Here is a 19,171-nt window from a genome sequence, read left to right as displayed (position 1 = left end):
GGGGTGGGAGGATGGGTTAGCCTGGTGATGGGTATTAAAGAGGGCACGTTCTGCATGGAGCACTGGGTGTTATGCACAGACAATGAATCATGGAACACTACATCTAAAACTAATGATGTAATGTATGGGGATTAACATAACAATAAAAAAATTAAAAAAAAAAAAAAAAGAAAGAAAGGTCTGTCTCCCTCTGCACAGGGTTATCTACTTCTGAACCACTCTCCTACTCCAAAGGGCGTGGTAGATTTTTTAAAATTTGCTTTTTTTCCTCTCGGTTAGTTAATATATAAATAGGAATGATACAGATTTGATGGAGAAAGCCTGTTACAACTTTCAGATGGGAACTGCTAGTGAAAATCACTAGCCTTACAAATAAATGCTGAGTTAAGGCTATACTTTTTTGTGGTCTACACAGAGCAGTGAAAGAATATCCTGGTCAACTAGCCCAAAGACGTGCTAATTATATGTAGCCTTTTCACACATGAGTCTCCTGAGAGAATATAAATATAGCCTTAGCAGGGTTGAAGCACCTTGTCTGACACCCGTAAACATGGCTGTGCTCCGTCTGATCGCCAACTGCTGTTTCAACCCTTTGGGAAATAGGTGTGGCCTCATCTTTGAGATAATCATCCAAACCATTATAAAGCAATTCTCGTAAGTTCTCAGGAACTATAAAACCTAGGTCTGTTGGTACACTCAAGAGGATAAATGGATGCTAGTGAATTTTCTAAAATTCCCAACATGCAAACCTCCTTTTACCTATACTTCTATAACTCTTGGTAACTTTTATTACTGCACTCCCCGTACGATACAATTATAAGTCTGCCTCCCATTCTCTAAACTTCTTCTAAAATGAGGACTACCAGGCAGACGCAGACAGCAGATGAAAGACTATGGGTAAACCTGACTCATGACTTTATCCCAACCAAACTCTTCTCCAATCTCTCGGTATCCCCGTTCCTTGAGTTTTAGAACAATGCTTACTTTCCTCTAATCGAGCCTGACAAAACTAGCCACACCCCAACTACAACATCGGGAAGGCTCATTGTACTTGGTTTCACTCTCCTCAGTTTCTGGTATCTTTTTATGCAATTATTGTTAGTGCTACACGTGTTGTCTAATGGATTTTAGACCCTCTACAATATCTGAAACTATAAACAAAAAATGAGCTCAATAAATGTAAATGACTTAGTCTTCCACAGCAACCATTATCATAAATCATGAATGGAAGTATCAGTAGCCATTCTGCTAGTTTTCTGCCTAATAGTTTTGGCAGAAGTACAAGGGGCATATGTCTGCTCCTGGCTCAGTAACAGAATAAAGGCAGTGCCTTCACAACTGACTATATGCTGAAGTCAGATTTGTTGCCAATTCTTTTCATATTCACAATAATTTTCTGGTGTATGTAATACAACTTATTCTCTAAATTGGGTGAAACAGAGAAAATTAGTATTAAATTATTTATTAACTTCGGGTTTTGTAACCTCATTTTATAAAATAAAAAATCCTAGCTCCGTTTCCTACCCCAAGCAAGTGGACTGTTTTAAAATGATACTTGCACGTTTGAGAATTCTTTATGCTTATTCGGAACATTCTAATTTAGATAATACATTACCACAGAAACTCTTCTGGGGGTGTACCGAGTTAACTAATCCCTCTGAATGCCAAATAATTAAAAATATTTAGCAATATGCGGCTTCATATGTACAAACATAAGATGTTCTTTTAGAGTATCAAAGTATATATACTTCGAACTCTAAAATTATTTGATAGAAAAAAATAAGAATCTCTCACTTGACCCTGTCCCCATGCAGAATTATGGTGGTTATCAAAAGCTTAAATAAATTGGTTACACATGTATAATTGTTTCAAATATGTATGTTCAAGGTCACTGATAATACTGGTCATATTATTTTTTAAAGTTTTACAACCAGTCTTTGTACATTTAATACCACCTTTATAATAAGGTACATAAAATACTTTCATTTCCTCAAACACAAAAAAATTCATATAAACAATTTTTCAAGTAAGAAAAGTACTGGCAATATAATAGCAGTAAATGGCTTGATCGATTGTGTTCCTGCCGTAAATTACAATGCAAGAATTAATCATAAACTTACATTTAGATCATCTATTTAAATGCTAAGTTTTACATTTTTTTCTCTTTAATTTTGCTCATCTTTACAGATTATTTGATTTCCTTCTGCAGATAACCTACACAAAGAAAGATGATTACCTCCTTCCAAACAAATAGAAATTTCTATTTGTGACTAACACTTCTGCCTATTTTAACTCACTCTATGCACTGAACTTTCCCACGTGATTACCTAGGAAGGCAAGTACTTTTAAGTTTCTCTTTCTGAAGAAGGTTTAACGTGAAGCTGCTCATTTCTCTTTAATGCAGCACTGTCATTCTGCAATTAAAACATACCTAATTACCATGTTTTCAACAGATGCAAATGCAGCTCAATTAAAATTCTAGTCCATGTTACAAATTAAGCTACTTAATTCTGCAAGGTATCATGTTAGGACTGGGTCACCAAGAAGTTCGGAAAAGGTTGGGCACTTATATGTTAATGATTATGGAGGAAATGACATTAGGTTTCAATTGAAACTCAAAGTTATGCAGCTCCTGCCATAAATAAATACTTCTATCTAGTTATCACAAACGTTTTCCAATCAAAAATTGACTCTAAACCACATGGTCCTGAGAGTATTTTCTCCCCCATTGCTACTGTTGATACTGTTAATGATTTCTGTTGGTTGCTTATCCACAATCCATTTCCCCCTTTCTTCTTCCTAAAGGAACTCTGACCATGTTCAGGAATGCAATCTAGCTCCAACAGGTTAATTCAGCATCAGATCAACCTGCCCCTTGATTTAATAATAGTCCAGTGTTACTAGTCTGAGAATGGCCCCCTCAGCCTGCATTGACACGCTCCATGCTTGGGGAGAGAGCTCACTCCCTTCTGTTGGATATGGACAAGAAAGCAAAAGGCCTCTGAGCTCTGTGATTACCCTCTGAATGAGTTGAATTATGGATAGTGCAGCCAAAAGGGCAGGAAGATGGTGGATCTTTGGTAACACCGCTGGGATATGAAATCAATGATCCCTGAAGCTGCCCAACTCCAGAGCTCAGCTATGTAAGACAGTGCATTTCCTCATGGTTAGAGCTGGTCTGAGTTGGATTTTCTATTAAATGCAGCTGAAAGCATCCTAACAGGTACACTGTGTAAATCAAACTTTAGAGCAGCTGTGGAAGATCTACAGTCTATCACAAGTGTAAGAGTTAGCAGTTAATGTAATTCTGGGTAGCTGTGACAACTTTGCCAGAATTAAATGATTTGTTCAGACTTGCTACTAGAGTTAAATGAGTTGTTCAATAGGTATAAACAGGGAAACACAAAATGAAAATGATAATATTACTTCTTAATCACCAGTAAACAGGTCCTTTCCTCTGAGGGCACAGCTTAAAGAAGCATCATTAAATATTTGTTGAGTGAATGACAGAATGATTAAACAAAGAGTCAATCATATGGAAAACTATCCTTTATTGTTCCCTATTTATGAAGGACTACCCTAGGTATCAGAAATACCTAATGATTGAACCACATATTCTTGAGTAATTTACAATTTATTTTAGAAGAAATAGAATTAAATGGAGTAACTGTATACGGGATGACTAAGTCTTCAAAATTTATCTTCTTAAAACTTAAAATGAGTAAGTTCAAATGAGACATTAGTAATTGGAAAATTTCACTAGACGTAGCAAATCCACTGACCCCTACTAATTTCTACTTATTAATCTTAGGTTAAAGAAAAAATGTGATAAAAATTAATGAAGACTGGACTCCCGGGCACTGCAATGTCCTATGCAAGATTCAAGAACTTTGGGGATATAAATATTATTTTTGTTTCTTATTTTAGTTGAATATTTTGACTTTGGAAAGGAAGAAAGATGTGGAAAATGAACAGCCAGTGATACAGATGGTGTCGAATAACAGGATCTGCTTTTCTGGACCCTGACTTTTAACATTAGAATGATGAGCTCTTGGCAATGGAAAACTTAGCTTTTTCAAAATGCTAAAAAAAAAAAAAAAAAAAAACCCACAAAGCTGCCACCAAACATGAAAAAAGAAGAATGAAGAAGCTTTTACCCTAAAATGGGAGGTGGGAATAATAACTGATATGATGAAAAACCAAGAGTTTGACTATGAAAGGAGAGAAAGATACGAAAAACTCATGTGACATGGGCCATGTGCTATCACAGAAGTAGTTTCAGCAACAGGAGGACTGGTCAAAGACATGATTCCAAAAACACTCTAAAAGTATGTTTAGTTCATTAAAAAACAACAACAACAATAACTGTTTATGTTGAAGAGTGGACAGAAGGGCAAAAACAATTAAGATCACTCTTCCAAAGAACTGAAGACTTATTACCAAAAACCATTTTTCGTTTCGACTCTTTATTCTAAACTTCTCTTTAATGCATCCCTCCAAATAAAACAGGTAAAATGCTCCTGAAGATGCTGGTAGAATGTCACCTCCTTTATCCTTCCCTTCCCAAGAGAATGCTACAAAACAAGTACAATGAGGGTTATACCCTCAATTTTCTGAACCCTTTCACATTAACTTCCGGCATCTAATTGATTTTTACATTCAAATGATGGTCTACAATGGATACTGCTTCCTGTCCATGGGGACAATGTATAGTGAAGCTGAAGGTGTTCCTTTCGACAGACAAAATGAATTGGTTACACACCAAAATGGTAGTACTCATCACTCTTCTGTTGGAACTTCCACGAAAAATTTTACTTTTAATCAAGGAGTGAGCTTGGTGTTGAATGTATGTTTTAACACTACACAGAATATTATTTACAGTGTCAAGGAAAGAGATTCCAGGTCACTGCTCTGACTCTTTTAAGTGAAAAAAATACAAAAACAATAATTAACAACACAACTACATGCAAATGTGACAAAGTAGTGAATGGCTAGCAATGCTCTATTTTGCTATTTATTGAGAAATCAAAATCACTGTCCCCAAAAATCCAGTGTTCTAAACTATCAAGCCAGTCTGTACTAAGGAATCCACAAAAACTTCTTGATGTTAAAAAAAAAAGTTTTATACTAAAAAGTCTCAGACACATTCTATATAATCAGTTAGGGCTTTAGAAAGTCAAGGGAAGACTAGATTGCTTGGGAAGAAGTTTCCTGAAGAAGGCAGTCTAATGTACCCATGAGAGGGTAGGGGCAAGGGGGAGGAAGAAGATACACCTCATGGAGATTACATGGTCTGGGCAAGAATGATCCGGGAGGCTTGAAGGACTCTGAGAATGTGATTACAGAGCTTACTCAGCAAATCTAGAGACAGCAAGATCAGTTAGGAGATCCTAACAATAACTTCAGATATTAAATAATGAGGATTTGGGCTAGATTGAACAGAAGGAATGAAATTAGTAGATTTCATGGGGAAAAATTAAGAAAGCTTGGTAATGGAGTGGTTACACAGTACGATGATGATTCTAAGTTTCAGAGCCTGGAAGTGCTAATGAGAAAAATCACATCATCATCATCCATCTTTATGTGTGAGATGCTAAGCGTGTAAATGCAGTTTCTTCCTTTTCTTTGGCACTGCTAAGCATCATTACTCACCTGGATTATTGCATTACTAACACAGAACTGATTTCCTTGCCACTGGTACTGCTCACTTACCATGCCATCCCTGATAAACATTCTCTATCCTACATAACCCCAGCAATCATACTCTTACTTGAAATTCTTCAAAGGTTCTTTAAGGTCCTTCGTATAAAATGCAAATAATTTAAACAAGGTTGTCTGTGATTTGTCTTCTGCTTTCATCTTAAACCCCATTCCTCATTATGCTGTCACTTGCCCTATATGCATCAACCTTAATCAAACTATGGAAATCCAGAGAAAGTCCCCACTCTTTATGTTCTGCATCCTGCCTACATGCCCAGGTGAAGACCATTCAAGCAATGGTACTCATCTCCACTAATACTCTTCTGGGAAGCCTTCTCCCCGCTACCTCCCTTTCTGCTCTAAGTCCACATGGGCTAAGTGGGTACCCCAACCTTCGGTGCCACGGTAACCTGTGCACTAGAGTGGCCCTTAACCACATTACTTCTTAAGGATCGGTTTATCCACTGGGTTGAACCACTCCATGGCCCCCAGGAACTTACAGCCTAAATACCAGATTTTAGGAGCCACAACTCATGAATACACACTTCAATACTTTAAAGTAGTTTTAGATAGGGGCTTTCCAATTTGGAAGTTTAGTATTCTGGAAAAATCACAGGACTATGAATCAGAAAGTATGCATTCAGTATGATTCAGTTTCCCAAGTATGCTCTTGGTCAATGACTTAAATACTTTTTCCTTATCAAAAAGTGGTTAAAATGAGGATTCTATAATTCAAACACTTCAGATGTGACTTTTCATTGTACTTTTAGCTTAAGTTAATATTCACCTGCAAAAAGAAGTGGGACGAATAGCTTTGGCTACTTCACACGCTTACACCCATACTGCATTGAGAAACTTCCTTAAATTAATCAAAGCTCCTCTTCTTAAACTGCAGGTGATACTTAAGTATACAAATTGGCTTAAAAGGATAGGACAGGCTATTCCTAGCATTTCAGAACAAAAATTTTTATATTATCTATATTAATCAGTAACCTTTTACAAAGTACTTTGACTTTGAAACCCATATCCTGAATTGTCACAGCAGATTTTCTATAATCTAATGGGTTTTGCTTAAGATAAAATTAGACCTGGTTTGCATATTTTGCTCAAATACATAGTACTGAAAAGTGCCTAGGAGTGTGCAGAATGCCGACCATAGAAAATTTGAAATATCAACTGCAATATGCTGTTTTATAACTAATAAACAAAAAAATTACCCAGGAATCTCTCATATGAGCTCATTTACTAATGTAAATTCACCTTCTTCAAATCTCATATGGTTAACCTAAGTTATGTATATTTTAGAGCTATGTCTTTTCTTATATCCTGATAAGAGACTGAAAGAAAGTGGGCAAGCTAGTCAAAAGCAAGTTTTCTCTCTGTTTTCAAGACATACAGTTTTCACATTTAAAATTATGAACTAGATCTATCTTAAAATCAATAGGTACAATTAATAGGAGAGTATTTGGTTTCATTGTTTCACCTCCTGACCCCAACAAAAAGCAGTTTCCGTATTGATAGGAAGACTTACAATTTGGCAACTTTTAACAGAAAAAAAAATGGGACCATATATTTTTCAAGAAGAAAACAAAGTAGTGTTGTTGCATATAGCAACAGAAACTGATTTATTCTGGGAGATGTCGAAGCCATGTGCTGAGAGCCAGGCAGGGTATGTAATTTGCATAGAAGAGGGAGCAGATTGTGGATGCCCTGACCTGTCAAGCACAGGTAGGGCCTCAGAGATAATGGGTCCCAGAATACAAAGCTCCATCTTGATCCAGACAGACACACACAACATGGAGAGGCCAGATGGATTAAATGAGAGACAAAAACGCTGGCTTCTGCCATCTCCGCAGGAAGAACGTAAGTGTTACAGAAGATGACAGATACCAGATACCACATGGAGCCCACCCCAGTCTCTTGGCCCCCATTGTTGTGCCCATGCCATGATTTCGACACTGCTGAGAAGAGGCAAGCCTGTTCGGAGCCACGAAATATAGTCACCAGGGAGATGCTCGACCCAACTGACAAGAGCAATCAAGCATGCCTATGCCTCAGCATCTTACTTGAAGGGCTAAGGTGGGAGGAGAAAACAGGAGACCGGAGCAGTACTGGGGGCCGTCTGTCCTGATCCCCGGCCTCGGCTCACAGCCTCACAGCCTTCCAACGACAGCCCACCCTCCATCCCCACACGTCTGGGGTGCACTGGCGGGGGAACAAAAGGACTGTCTGCTAGGAGCCACGTTCAATAGTGAAAGGGCATTTTCACTGCCACTGGCAGCTGTAACGGCGTCAGACCACAGCTCAGGAAAGCACCGTCTGCCAGGGGCCCACAGAGCACAGACAGTGGCAGGACAGAGACTCGCTGGCCACAGGGGACAGCGCCCTGGAAGGCGGGGATGCGGAGTACAACCAGAAACAAGCATGTGGATGCTGGCAAGCCATGGCGACAAAAAGCATGTGGACCTGGCCATGAGAATCCAGAAGCCAGAAGCTGACAAGGATGCTGTTTAGGAAACCAAAGGAAGAGTGGACTGAACTGGCCTTTCTCGTAACAGGAGCCACAGAACACCTTTTTGTATCTAGTCAATATGTAAAGGTGACAGTCTAATGATCAGCAGCAGTAACACCAGGCCGGAGGGACTTTTTTTTTTTAGACTTCGCTTAGGCACCAGAGGTCTAGTGCATGCAGGTTCAGCATGCAATACAAACAGGGATGGCAAAGTGACACCACCATCCCCCTCTTCCTGCAGAGGGAAAGGCTCTCTCTCTCAGAGACACAATGGCGCTAGTTAAGCAGGAGCTCACTTATTGATGTAATGAATATGCATTGAATCCTATGATTTGCCAGGCCCCATGCTCAGTTATGCACGATTAAACCAGACATGGTGGTGTCTTCTTTCGTGGGCCCTACGGAGGTGAGAGAGCTTAGAAGGCAGGATTTAGGCAGGTAAGTGAACAGGTACACAGAATCATGGAATGTCAAAACTAGAAAGGACCTCAGAAACCATCTAAATCATCTAAACCAGAGATTTTTAAGAATTTTCTAAAAGAAACTGCAAACTACTATTAACATTAAAATTTACAGACAACCACAATGTATTAAAAGTAACTTTCAAAAAAAACCCCCAAGTGCCAAGGCAATAGAGGGGTGACAGCAGGGTGAGGGGTGGAGCTGGTGGCTTTGCAGAGGCCCAGCTGCTCAGCCTCCCCCTGACTCTGGACTCCCCCAAAACCACTGAGGCTCCCCTCCTGACCAGAGGTCACAATACACAACATTGAGAATCAATGACCCAGTTGTCCAAATCTTCAGTTGCACAATGAGGAACTTAAAGCTCAGCGGTTTTAGGTAGCTTGGTCAGAATCCCAAATTCATCAGAAGAATGTGGACTCGGATGTGAGTCGCCTGATCCCATTTCAGTGCCCACTCCACTCCACTAATGCAATCTCAACAACTCGGATTGCAAAAGTGTGAAATGTACAATAGCTGTTTTCCTTTTTTTTTTTTTTTCCTTTTGTATCCTGAGTTCAAGAGACTGGTCTGGGGGAAAAAATGATAAAATCAGGACTTTTGGAAAACATAGCACTCTGTGGTTGTAAATGCACATGTCACAAGTCTTTCCCATCTCTTGTCCAGAACTTCCCCTTTGGTTTACAAAATGTAATTTGTCTTTATTTTTTGTCTCAATGGCAGCTGAATGAAAAAGTTTTAACATAATGTCCTTAAACCAGTTATTTCAAATTATAAAAGGAAACTAAGTTGATATAGGAACAAATTTAGTTGTCTATCCACACTGCTAAGAAACTCTGAAGGCTGTCCCTATCAGAATTAAAAACATGCCTTGTATTTATATGTATTCCATCCCCTGATGCATTTGAAATGAGTGTTATATGTGAGAAAATTACATTTTATGAGTGAATTTAAATAACATTTTAACGAGAACAAGAAAAAAATTCAAAGGCATCATAAATTGTAGAAGCTTAAAAAAGAACTAATAGGGGCCAAAGTACCATGTCTTATTAAATATACACCCAGGACAGGCAGAAGGAAGATGCTACCATAGTAGGGCTGCACAAGAGATACTGGTTAGACTGGAAAGGAACCACTGATACAGTGGGGGAAAGCTCAAGAGCGTTGAAAGCGCATATGACTCAGGATCTTGGAGCCCAGACTTGGCAGCAAAAATAGGAAATATGTTCTTCATCTGGCAAGAATAGGTTGCATACATTTGAAATCACTGGCTGGTTAGAGTGAAAAAGCTCCATCCAGCTTTAGATGGAGAATGAGGTAAAGGGCTGGGAAGGCGGGGGTGGGGTAGAGCAGTGCTCTCCCCAAGTTTTGCTTTGCATGCTACATTATGGCAGCGGTATTCGTCTTCCCAAAAACATTATATGTGCAACAGGCAAAAACTATATAATTTCACTTTCAGTCTCCTCCGAATGTGATTTTTATCTAAAACTTTTCTTCCCCACCACTTCCTTAGGTGTTTGTGATAGTAGCAGTTCACCCAAAAGTTAAATTGCAAGTAAATTACAATCCACTTCAATTATCTCTGGTCTCTGCCTGAACTTTGAGCAGTAGCGTCTCTAACTTTTCTAACAACAGTTAGATGCATAGAGTCACATTTGAACTTAAAAACTAAAATATAAAGTAGTAATTATGAACAACAGAAGCTAATCAACAGCTTTTACAATTAGGACTCTTTAGTTCTTTCTCTTTAAAAAAAATTTTTTTAAAGTACATCATTTATTAGATATAAATACGATCTCATTAAATTAAACATAAGCAAGAAAGATGACAAGAAAGTACACCAAAATGCTAACTATGGTTCTCTTTCAGTGGTGGGATTTCATTAATTTTTTTTAATTTTATTATGTTATGTTAATCATCATACATTACATCATTAGTTTTTGATGTAGTGTTCCATGATTCATTGTTTGGATATAACACCCAGTGCTCCATGCAGAATGTGCCCTCTTTAATACCCATCACCGGGCTAACCCATGCCCCCACACCCCTCCCCTCTGGAACCCTCAGATTGTTTCTCAGAGTCCACAGTCTCTCATGGTTTGTCTTCCCCTCCCATTTCCCCCCCTTCATTTTTCCCCTCCTGCTATCTTCTTATTCTTCTTTTTTTTAACATATAACGTATTATTTGTTTCAGAGGTACAGGTCTGTGTTTCAAGAGTCTTACACAATTCACAGCGCTCACCATAGCACATGTTGTTTTGGTTTTTTTTTTCTGATTTTTAAAACCAATGGAATGGTTATTTTTATGCCATGAGTGTTTAACTATAAAGATAACTCCCTGTAACATCTGAACATATTTATAAATATTACCTTTTTCTCAATATTCTATGGAAAACATACTGCTCACTCATATTAACCTTTGACTTTCAATAATCTTCACTTTAACGTATTTTGCGATTTTGAAATGTACACATATATAAATATGCTAGCTCAGATCAAGGAAAGCAAGAGTAATTCATAAAAATGAAACAAAAATATGTTTTCAAAAGCATAGATCATTACATATGTTCACTGGAGATACCACATTGTAGCCGTGGTTTTCAAACATTTTGATGTCGGGATAACTTTAAATTCCTAAACATTATTAAGGACTCAAAATAATTTTTATGTGGATTATCTCTTACTGAATTGAAACTGAGAAGATCTAAAAATATTAATTACTTTATAAAAAACAAAATTTATGTTAACAGAAATTGTTTTTTTATAAAACAATAATTGTATTTTCCAAAAACAGTAAGTGCAAACAATGGCACTGTTTTACATTTTAGCAAATCTCTTCATTATCTGGCTGAAAAGGCAGATTCTTCTATCTGTTCTGCAATCTATTACAATATCAAATGACCTGTTGTCTCTAGAAAACCCAACTTTGTACTTGTGAGAGAAAGGGTACAAAGATAAATAACTTCTTATTATTATGAAAAGTTTAGACCTCAATGATCCCTCTGAAGGACAATGGGAACCCTTGGGGTTCCCTGGAACATATTTGAAAAACTGCTGCTCCACAGAGCTGTTCGTAATTTCTGTTCTTTCAGACATTATAAACTTACACGTCTCCATGCCTTCATCATCATCATCTACCACAGGTTTATCATAAGACTTGTCGATGGCAGCTCTGAAGCTCTCATTGCATCCCCTTCCTCTGATTATCCGTGGCCGTGGGCGGTGGAAAGGAATATCCCCATTCAAAGTCACCTCAGCGACTGCCGTCTGCAGACTCTCTAATGAGCTTGACTTCTTCAGACCCAGGGAAGGTCCTACATCTCTGCTGGGGGAACCTTGAAGATTAACAAAAACAAAATGTTAGTTAGAATTAGTGGTGAAAATGATATACCTGAATACCTACGGACTGTGGAAAACATCAGGTACATAAATTATTTGCTCACTGAGTTTTAAAGTGTGGATGGAAATGTTAAAAAATAAAGTAATAGTAACTAATTTTAATTTTTCTCAAATATATATTAAATTTAGTCTGTTTTCTCTATTTTCATTAGGAAAAACTATAAGTTATTAGTCTCCACTTTTAGCTCAAGAGATAAAATTTTGGTCAAATCATCTGCTCCAAGTATGTAAATAATCTAAAAGAACCAGAATAAACCAGAAGCTCATTTGAAAAGTAGGGATGATGTGAAGGCTAAGATAAGCAATCAAGAGTAAGCTTTGTAACTTAACTGAAATCATTTATTGACAGTTTCAAATTATTTACAGCAGAAATTAAACTTTCGTCTCAATGAATTCCATGAATTCTCTTCCTCATCACACAGCTCAGTAGGTGAAACGAGCACAAAAGACTACTCGTCACCAAGACAATTAGGGCACCCTGACACCAGGCAGAAACCGGATTCTGGGAAACATTAATGTTCTCTGGAAAGAGCAATGCAAGATTTGAATAGAAACAAATTACATAAGGGCTCTCACCAGGGAGCAGTAGAGGAGGAGAGACTCAAGAGCTGAACATGAGGACGTATTATCTCCAGGCTGGGGAGTAATAGCTGCTTGAGGAACAAGTGATGAGCAGGAGGAAGAAAACTTAACAATTAACAAAGAAAATTTCAGTAGGATGGCAGGGGAGAGTTGGGGGAATGAACAATTTGGCTGTTTCTGGAGGATATAGGGCAGGGGGCCTGAGAGAATACCAGTAGTACCAAGCTTTCGAAGGCGATCAAAACGGATTTCTTTAAGCAAGGCAGACAGCCTCATCCATCACTGCCTGACCTGGCACTCAGAGGTAGATGAAGTTTGTCTCTTGATGACTCAAAGACCAGCTCTGTACCACCACTGGGCAACCCAGGTTTTAGAACTAGCTTGTCACTTCCACTGTGAAAAAGACAGGTACAAAAAAATGGGAAGGTAGAAGAGAGCAGGTCGTTTATCTGTACATGAGGTCATCGGCCCACTTGTTAATCAATAATTAAGGCATAGCCTTGATACGTTATTACCTAAAAGACAGTAATTATGACATGGGCTTTGCATGGCTCAGGGTAGAAAATAGAATAAAAGTTACACTGAGAGTCAAAACAAGAATTATCTTTTTAAGATCCATTTACATTACATCTTTCACCTAATTTTCACAATGGGGTAGCAGTTTTTAAGTTAGAATAAATATGTCAAAAACGTAACATAGGCAGAAAGGCAGACAGATGATTCTAATAAAGAAATAATAATCCATCAATTATCGTGCTTAGAAGAAAAAGATGATTTATTGAACTTTCTCAGTGCAGGATTGTATATATTTGATTATTTTATGACAAAAATTCCCAAGAAATGTTTCTTTTTAGGATGATCAATCTTACTTTTTCTCTTGATAGCACTATAATTTTTGACAAGTTCATGTTCTAAATACTCATAAAAGTCATGTCACAGGAAGGAAAATTAATTTTGTTCCAGAACTAAACAAAAATTAAGAAATCAAGGAATCAAAGAGAACAGGAAAAGATCACTCGTAGGCAGGGACATTTACTTTATATTTCCTAGAATTAGCAAGGGAAAATCTTTTTCTGAATAACTCATGCATATCAATTTTCATAACCTACCAGCTGCATTTGGGTTCTATAAACACTTATCAGGCAAATATTTGGCACTTTTTTGGGAGCATAAAGGACATGCATATGTATATATGTATGTGTGTATATTCATATCTATCTATATTTCTCCAATAAAGATTTCATGCTTCCAGTAAAGATTTTCATAAAAACATCACTTAGGTATATTAAGATTTTCTTTATGAAAAGTTAGCTGAGATTTGACTTAATATACTCACAGCACTAAACATTTTAATAATGAAATCCAGAAATAGCATGAGTATCAAAATAAGTGTATGTCTATATATACATGCATATAAGTATTTATATACACATAAATATATATGTATGTACTAAAATACATAAACAAAGGCAAATCTGGTGAAAAAACAATGATGAAAATATTAATAAGCAATAGATATTTTGTAAGCATAACTTAAGACTTACCTATTTACTCTTCTCTCTGAAATTATAACACTGTAGTGTAACATTTTGGCCATGGTGTGTATTGTGTATATAGGAAATCAGTGAATTATTGCCTCTCTATTTATGTATGGTTGAAAATCCTCATAGTAAAAAGTCATACAAAAAGTCAAAATTTGTAATTTGTGAATCTATAAGAGGGATCAGCCAACCATGGGCCTAACCTGGAATGTCCATTTGTTCATATATATTCTATGGCTGTTTTCATGCTACATCAGAATGAACTAATTGTTACAGGGACTGTTTGGTCTACAAGGCCTACATTATTTACCATCTGGTCCTTTACAGAAAGAGACTTCTAATTTGTAACACGGATATGATACATTTAAATATGATATTTTTCAAAGGAACTTTAACAAAGATTTTGTTAAGTAAAAATGTTAAGATTCCTGAATGAGGGTTTACTGAAAACCCTGACATGATAAACTAAGCATTTTACTAGGGGGTGAAAATTTAAAATGCCTTTCTCTAAACAAAGTATGGGCAAAAATTAGTCTTATTTACACACACACACAAATCAGCGTCTTTTAATTTTAAAATAATATTCTAAAGCTCTTTATAAATCAGGTCATTAGGATACTTTGCTTATTTTTTATATTCAAAGATCAAACTGTTAGAAACCCAATTCTCTTCTTATTCTCTCTTTTCATTCACAAAGAAAATTTACCCCCAAATATCAAAAAGGATCCTTAAATCCAGAAATAAAGGGGAAAATTGTAATCATACTATTTTCCCTAGGCCTATTTTTCTACCACCTACTAATACCTCTCTTGCCGAAAAAAAGTAGAGGATGTCTTTTGCAAGGGCAAAGGGAAATGGAATTCAATTTTCATTACGAAAGGCTTATGGCTAGACAGATGATCTGTGCTGAAATGCCGCTGCGGCTCTACCAAAAACCTTTGGACTGAACTGTAAACTCATGATCATCTTAGCAATTCAAGTGAACTGAAGAAAGAAAAATAACTGAAAATCTGTTCACTGTCCAATATTTCAGGGTGGAAAGGATCTAGTTTAGACATTTTATTCATGTAGTTTTAAAACCAATAGACCAAAAAAAAGAAGGTACTGTGGTGTCTATGTAATAATTTTGCATCCCAAGGTTTTCTAGTTTACTTTGGTAGGATCGATGGCACATAGTGGGGGAAATAAAAGAAAAAAGGAAAAGTTCTTTTTTTTATCTAGGATCCAACATTTTAAAACACAATAAAAACACAAGATTGAATTAGATTATAAAATCTGTCCTCTCTCCATGGAAGTTATTTTATGTGTTCAATTAAACTCTGAATATCATCATTATTTTTTTAATTGCACTAAGATTAGCTCTTTTCCTTTTAGTAAAAGTGAGTTGGTCAAATTAAATATTTTCCTGACTTTACCTGACTGGCATAGTATATGAAGTCATGTTCTTTAACCTGAGCAGTTTGAGTTGGTTTTCATGAACATTAACTTGGACAGGGCTTACTTCTTTAAAAGTATTGAATACTATTAACTCCAAAATTAATTACTAATTTACATATATGAACTATCAAGTAGTTTTTCTTTAGCCCTGTTTCAGAATTTCAGTGAATTTCATGTTTGATCAGAGAAATAACAACATAATAATGGCTGAAGCTATAGTTAATTGCCTTCCACTACGGTTAATCTTACGATTTATTGGATGTAAATTTTACAATCTATCTTTTACTCTACAGAATGTTAAAACTCCAACCACGTCCACAATAATCTTTACGTATGTATATGGATACAGATACACAGGCTAAAACTAATGATTACTGCAGGTTAAAGAGGTGAATTGAAGCTAATTAGTGCTAAGTGATGTGACTACATCATACTGGATCTAGAATAATTAAAACACTATTCCAAACTTATAATAATAAATCATAAATGTGCCATTGTACAAAGCACATTACTTTAATTACACATGAAGACTTTCCTGTGATTACTTTCATAAAATAACATAAAAAGTAAATTCTAACATAATGAAAACCCAGTTCAATATAATCTATTGATGCTACATAATGAACTAGGCAGCATTTTAGAAGTAAGTTAAAGTTACTGAGTTAAAAAAAATAAAACTTTAAAACAGGTCCCCAAAGTCAAGACAAGGAGGCTGTGTACATTATACAGTCTAAGTCAATGTTAGACAACCAGGAGCTAATTCTCGCATCTGAAGAACTACAGTTTTCTGAGCAACTAAAGAGCAACAGTGAACACTGTCCTTCAGTGAAAACTATTTATATTTATGCTATTATCCTTCAAATCAAAATCACCCCTTTGAGGATCATTGTTTGGACATCAAGCCAGGCATCTAATAAATGACTTAGACACTTAAGAGTCTACTAGAAGAGATCTTGTTTTCAAGACTTTGATTTTTATTTAATTGCGACAAAACATTCCTACACAAATACTATTAAAATCTAGATTGTTTTAGCATTTTTGAAACACTAAGTTATATTTGCACTTAATATGTACTACACTGATAAATTCCCTCTAACAGAAAATTTTTCTTTTCTTGAACAATTTGATTTCCTACAATGAAAACATCCATGCAAGACTGGAATATTTATGTTTACATGCAATATGATTGGCAGCTCTATAATTATGATCAGCTCCTTGGACCATGGTTTCTATGGCAACAGTCTAACTGTCCATTCTTACCTGCTTTCTGGTCATCCACTGTATTGAGTTTAGTCTCGTCAGCTACTGTTAAAAGGTAAATGTATACTGGTTAGCGCAGTTAGTTCCCACAGCCCAACATGCTTCAACCATTCCCGGATCTTTTCAGTTAGGTGATCATTCTTAGGTAATATTTCATGCAAATAATATGAAACATCAAGCAAACATTCATAATCAAAAAAAGGGGGGAAAAGCAGTGTCTCCATGCAAAATGCCAGTCATTTCATTTCACAGACACGTGTGTTATTTTTAAGTTAGCATATCATAATTAGCCAAGGCAATGCATCGCCAAATTTTTCTTTTATGCATATGATAAATTAATACTTTTAGTCTTAAAGTACAAACAGCCACCAGAGAACAGCATAAATAAGTTACAGTTGATTAACAAAGGTTTTGTAAATCATCTGATCAGTTTATAGATATAATTAATTATTTTACTTTTTTGTTTGCTTGCTTTTTGGTGGATTTTGATTTAAAAAGAGACACTACCTGATTGGTGTTTGAACAACTATGATTATTTTTCTCCTCCCATTTGCTTCCAAATACTTTCTACAACAAATATTCTCTCAAATTATTACTTCAATTACATGCCTTAATTATCAACACATAAGAGTTTCTATTAAGTAAACCCTAAAGAATAGCAGAGAAACAAAGATATCATGAAGTAACCAAATTCTACACATGGATTGAGATAATGGTTTCTCTCCAAAACTTCTCCTTCTAGTTCAAGAATCCCACAGCCAACCAAATACTATTTCAAAAAATTGGTTTTAAATAGCCAAAATTTAAAACATTTCATCTTTTCAAATAAAGATGCAGGAATATAGCATGATATGCATGTGTTTGTTTCTTTTATCATCAGGAAACATATATATTAACATACTGCACATTATGTAAACATGCCACTTATGAGAAATATGGTTATCTCAAACTCAAAGAAAAACTAATTTTTGCCAAATTGTCACATTTCACATTTATTTTCTCTATTGCTTAAAGTAAACAGACATGTGTTTGGGACTATCAATTTTAATCTGAAAGCATCTAAACCTTATTTAGATAAAGATTCATGGAGATTGTACTCACTACCTAAATCCATGCTTTTTGATTTTCGCGTTTTAACGAAATCCAATTGACTGGCATCTGAAAATTGCTTTGTGCGTTTTTCTGACATACTCTGGCGTCCAAATCCTTCTCGTTGAAAAGCAAGAACTGGATCAACATCTGGACTCAAAGAGCTGTTGTGAAGAGAAAGATAAACATAAAAATATTTACTATAAATAGAGGACATCCAACTTTAGGAAAGATCATATATGCCTGTGTGTATGAAGGTATGCATATGTGTATTCCTCAGAAATGCTGAAACTAACACAAATATAGTCCATTAAAAAAAATCTGTGGCTGCATAAGAAGTGATGGGAAAATACAAAATTAATCTACATTTAGAGTAATTCTTTCTCCGTGTGAGTTCTCTCCTTCTCTATTCCCTTCTGTTTCCTCACTGTTCTCCTATACATCATTATTTCTAAGTGATTATAAAAAATAAAGCTGATGGGGGTGGTGGGGTGGCTCAGGCAGTTAGGCATCCGACTCTTGGTTTCGGCTCAGGTCATGATCTCATGGTCATGAGATCAAGCCCTGCATCGGGCTCTGCGCTCAGCGGGGAGTCTGCTTGTCCTTCTTACTCTGCCCCCCCACCCCTACCCCCCACTCACATGGGCTCTATCTAAAATAAATAAAATAAAATTTTTTTAAAAAAATAAGGCTGATGTCTTTTAGACATTGGGAGGATTGAATATTTGAGGAAAAGTTTCATATATGAATACAAATACTGGCAGCAAACAAGTGACTATATGAATTGCAATCAAATAGAAGTTTGAAAAAAGAAGATGTCTGGTCTTCTTATATGTCCTTTATCCTGTGTTTCAGAAAAGAAGAAAAACACCGTTGTGGCATGTAGTTTCATGAGAATATAGTTTCTCAGCAATATTTATTCAACTGAGAAGAAACCAACTCAACACATCTTTATTAGAACCTATTCTGATTAATGTGTTGTGCTGGGGACCAAAGTTAAAAAAATAAAAACAAAAAGATCTCTGTTCTCTGCAAGCTCCTAAGAAAAAATACTACACCAGAAGCACCAAGCTGATGCTGAGGATGCAGAGATGGGGGAATGATCGGTATCAGGGGGAGGCAGGAATAGCACGACTAAGCCCGGATAACATTTGATTTCAGTAGTTCAAGCAGAGATGATGAAGCCCATGGC

At 36.3% G+C, this 19,171-nt stretch overlaps 1 protein-coding gene across 1 annotated transcript in view; it reads right to left on the bottom strand.

Moving 5' to 3' along the window:
- The window catches only part of PARD3 (par-3 family cell polarity regulator), a 647,142-nt gene that overhangs the window by 198,837 nt on the left and 429,134 nt on the right, over positions 1-19,171 (bottom strand). The window contains exons 17-19 of the mRNA XM_032395672.1: positions 17,992-18,143; positions 16,891-16,935; positions 11,493-12,006 (exon numbers count right to left, since the gene is read on the bottom strand). Coding sequence (XP_032251563.1) covers positions 11,493-12,006; positions 16,891-16,935; positions 17,992-18,143 — 711 coding nt within the window. The remainder of the gene's footprint in view (positions 1-11,492; positions 12,007-16,890; positions 16,936-17,991; positions 18,144-19,171) is intronic.

The sequence above is a fragment of the Phoca vitulina genome, unplaced genomic scaffold, assembly GCF_004348235.1.
Source record: "Phoca vitulina isolate PV1807 unplaced genomic scaffold, GSC_HSeal_1.0 scaffold86, whole genome shotgun sequence".
NCBI lineage: Eukaryota > Metazoa > Chordata > Mammalia > Carnivora > Phocidae > Phoca > Phoca vitulina.
Note: the sequence above shows the minus strand (reverse complement) of the source record. Positions and strands in the feature narration are given on the sequence as shown.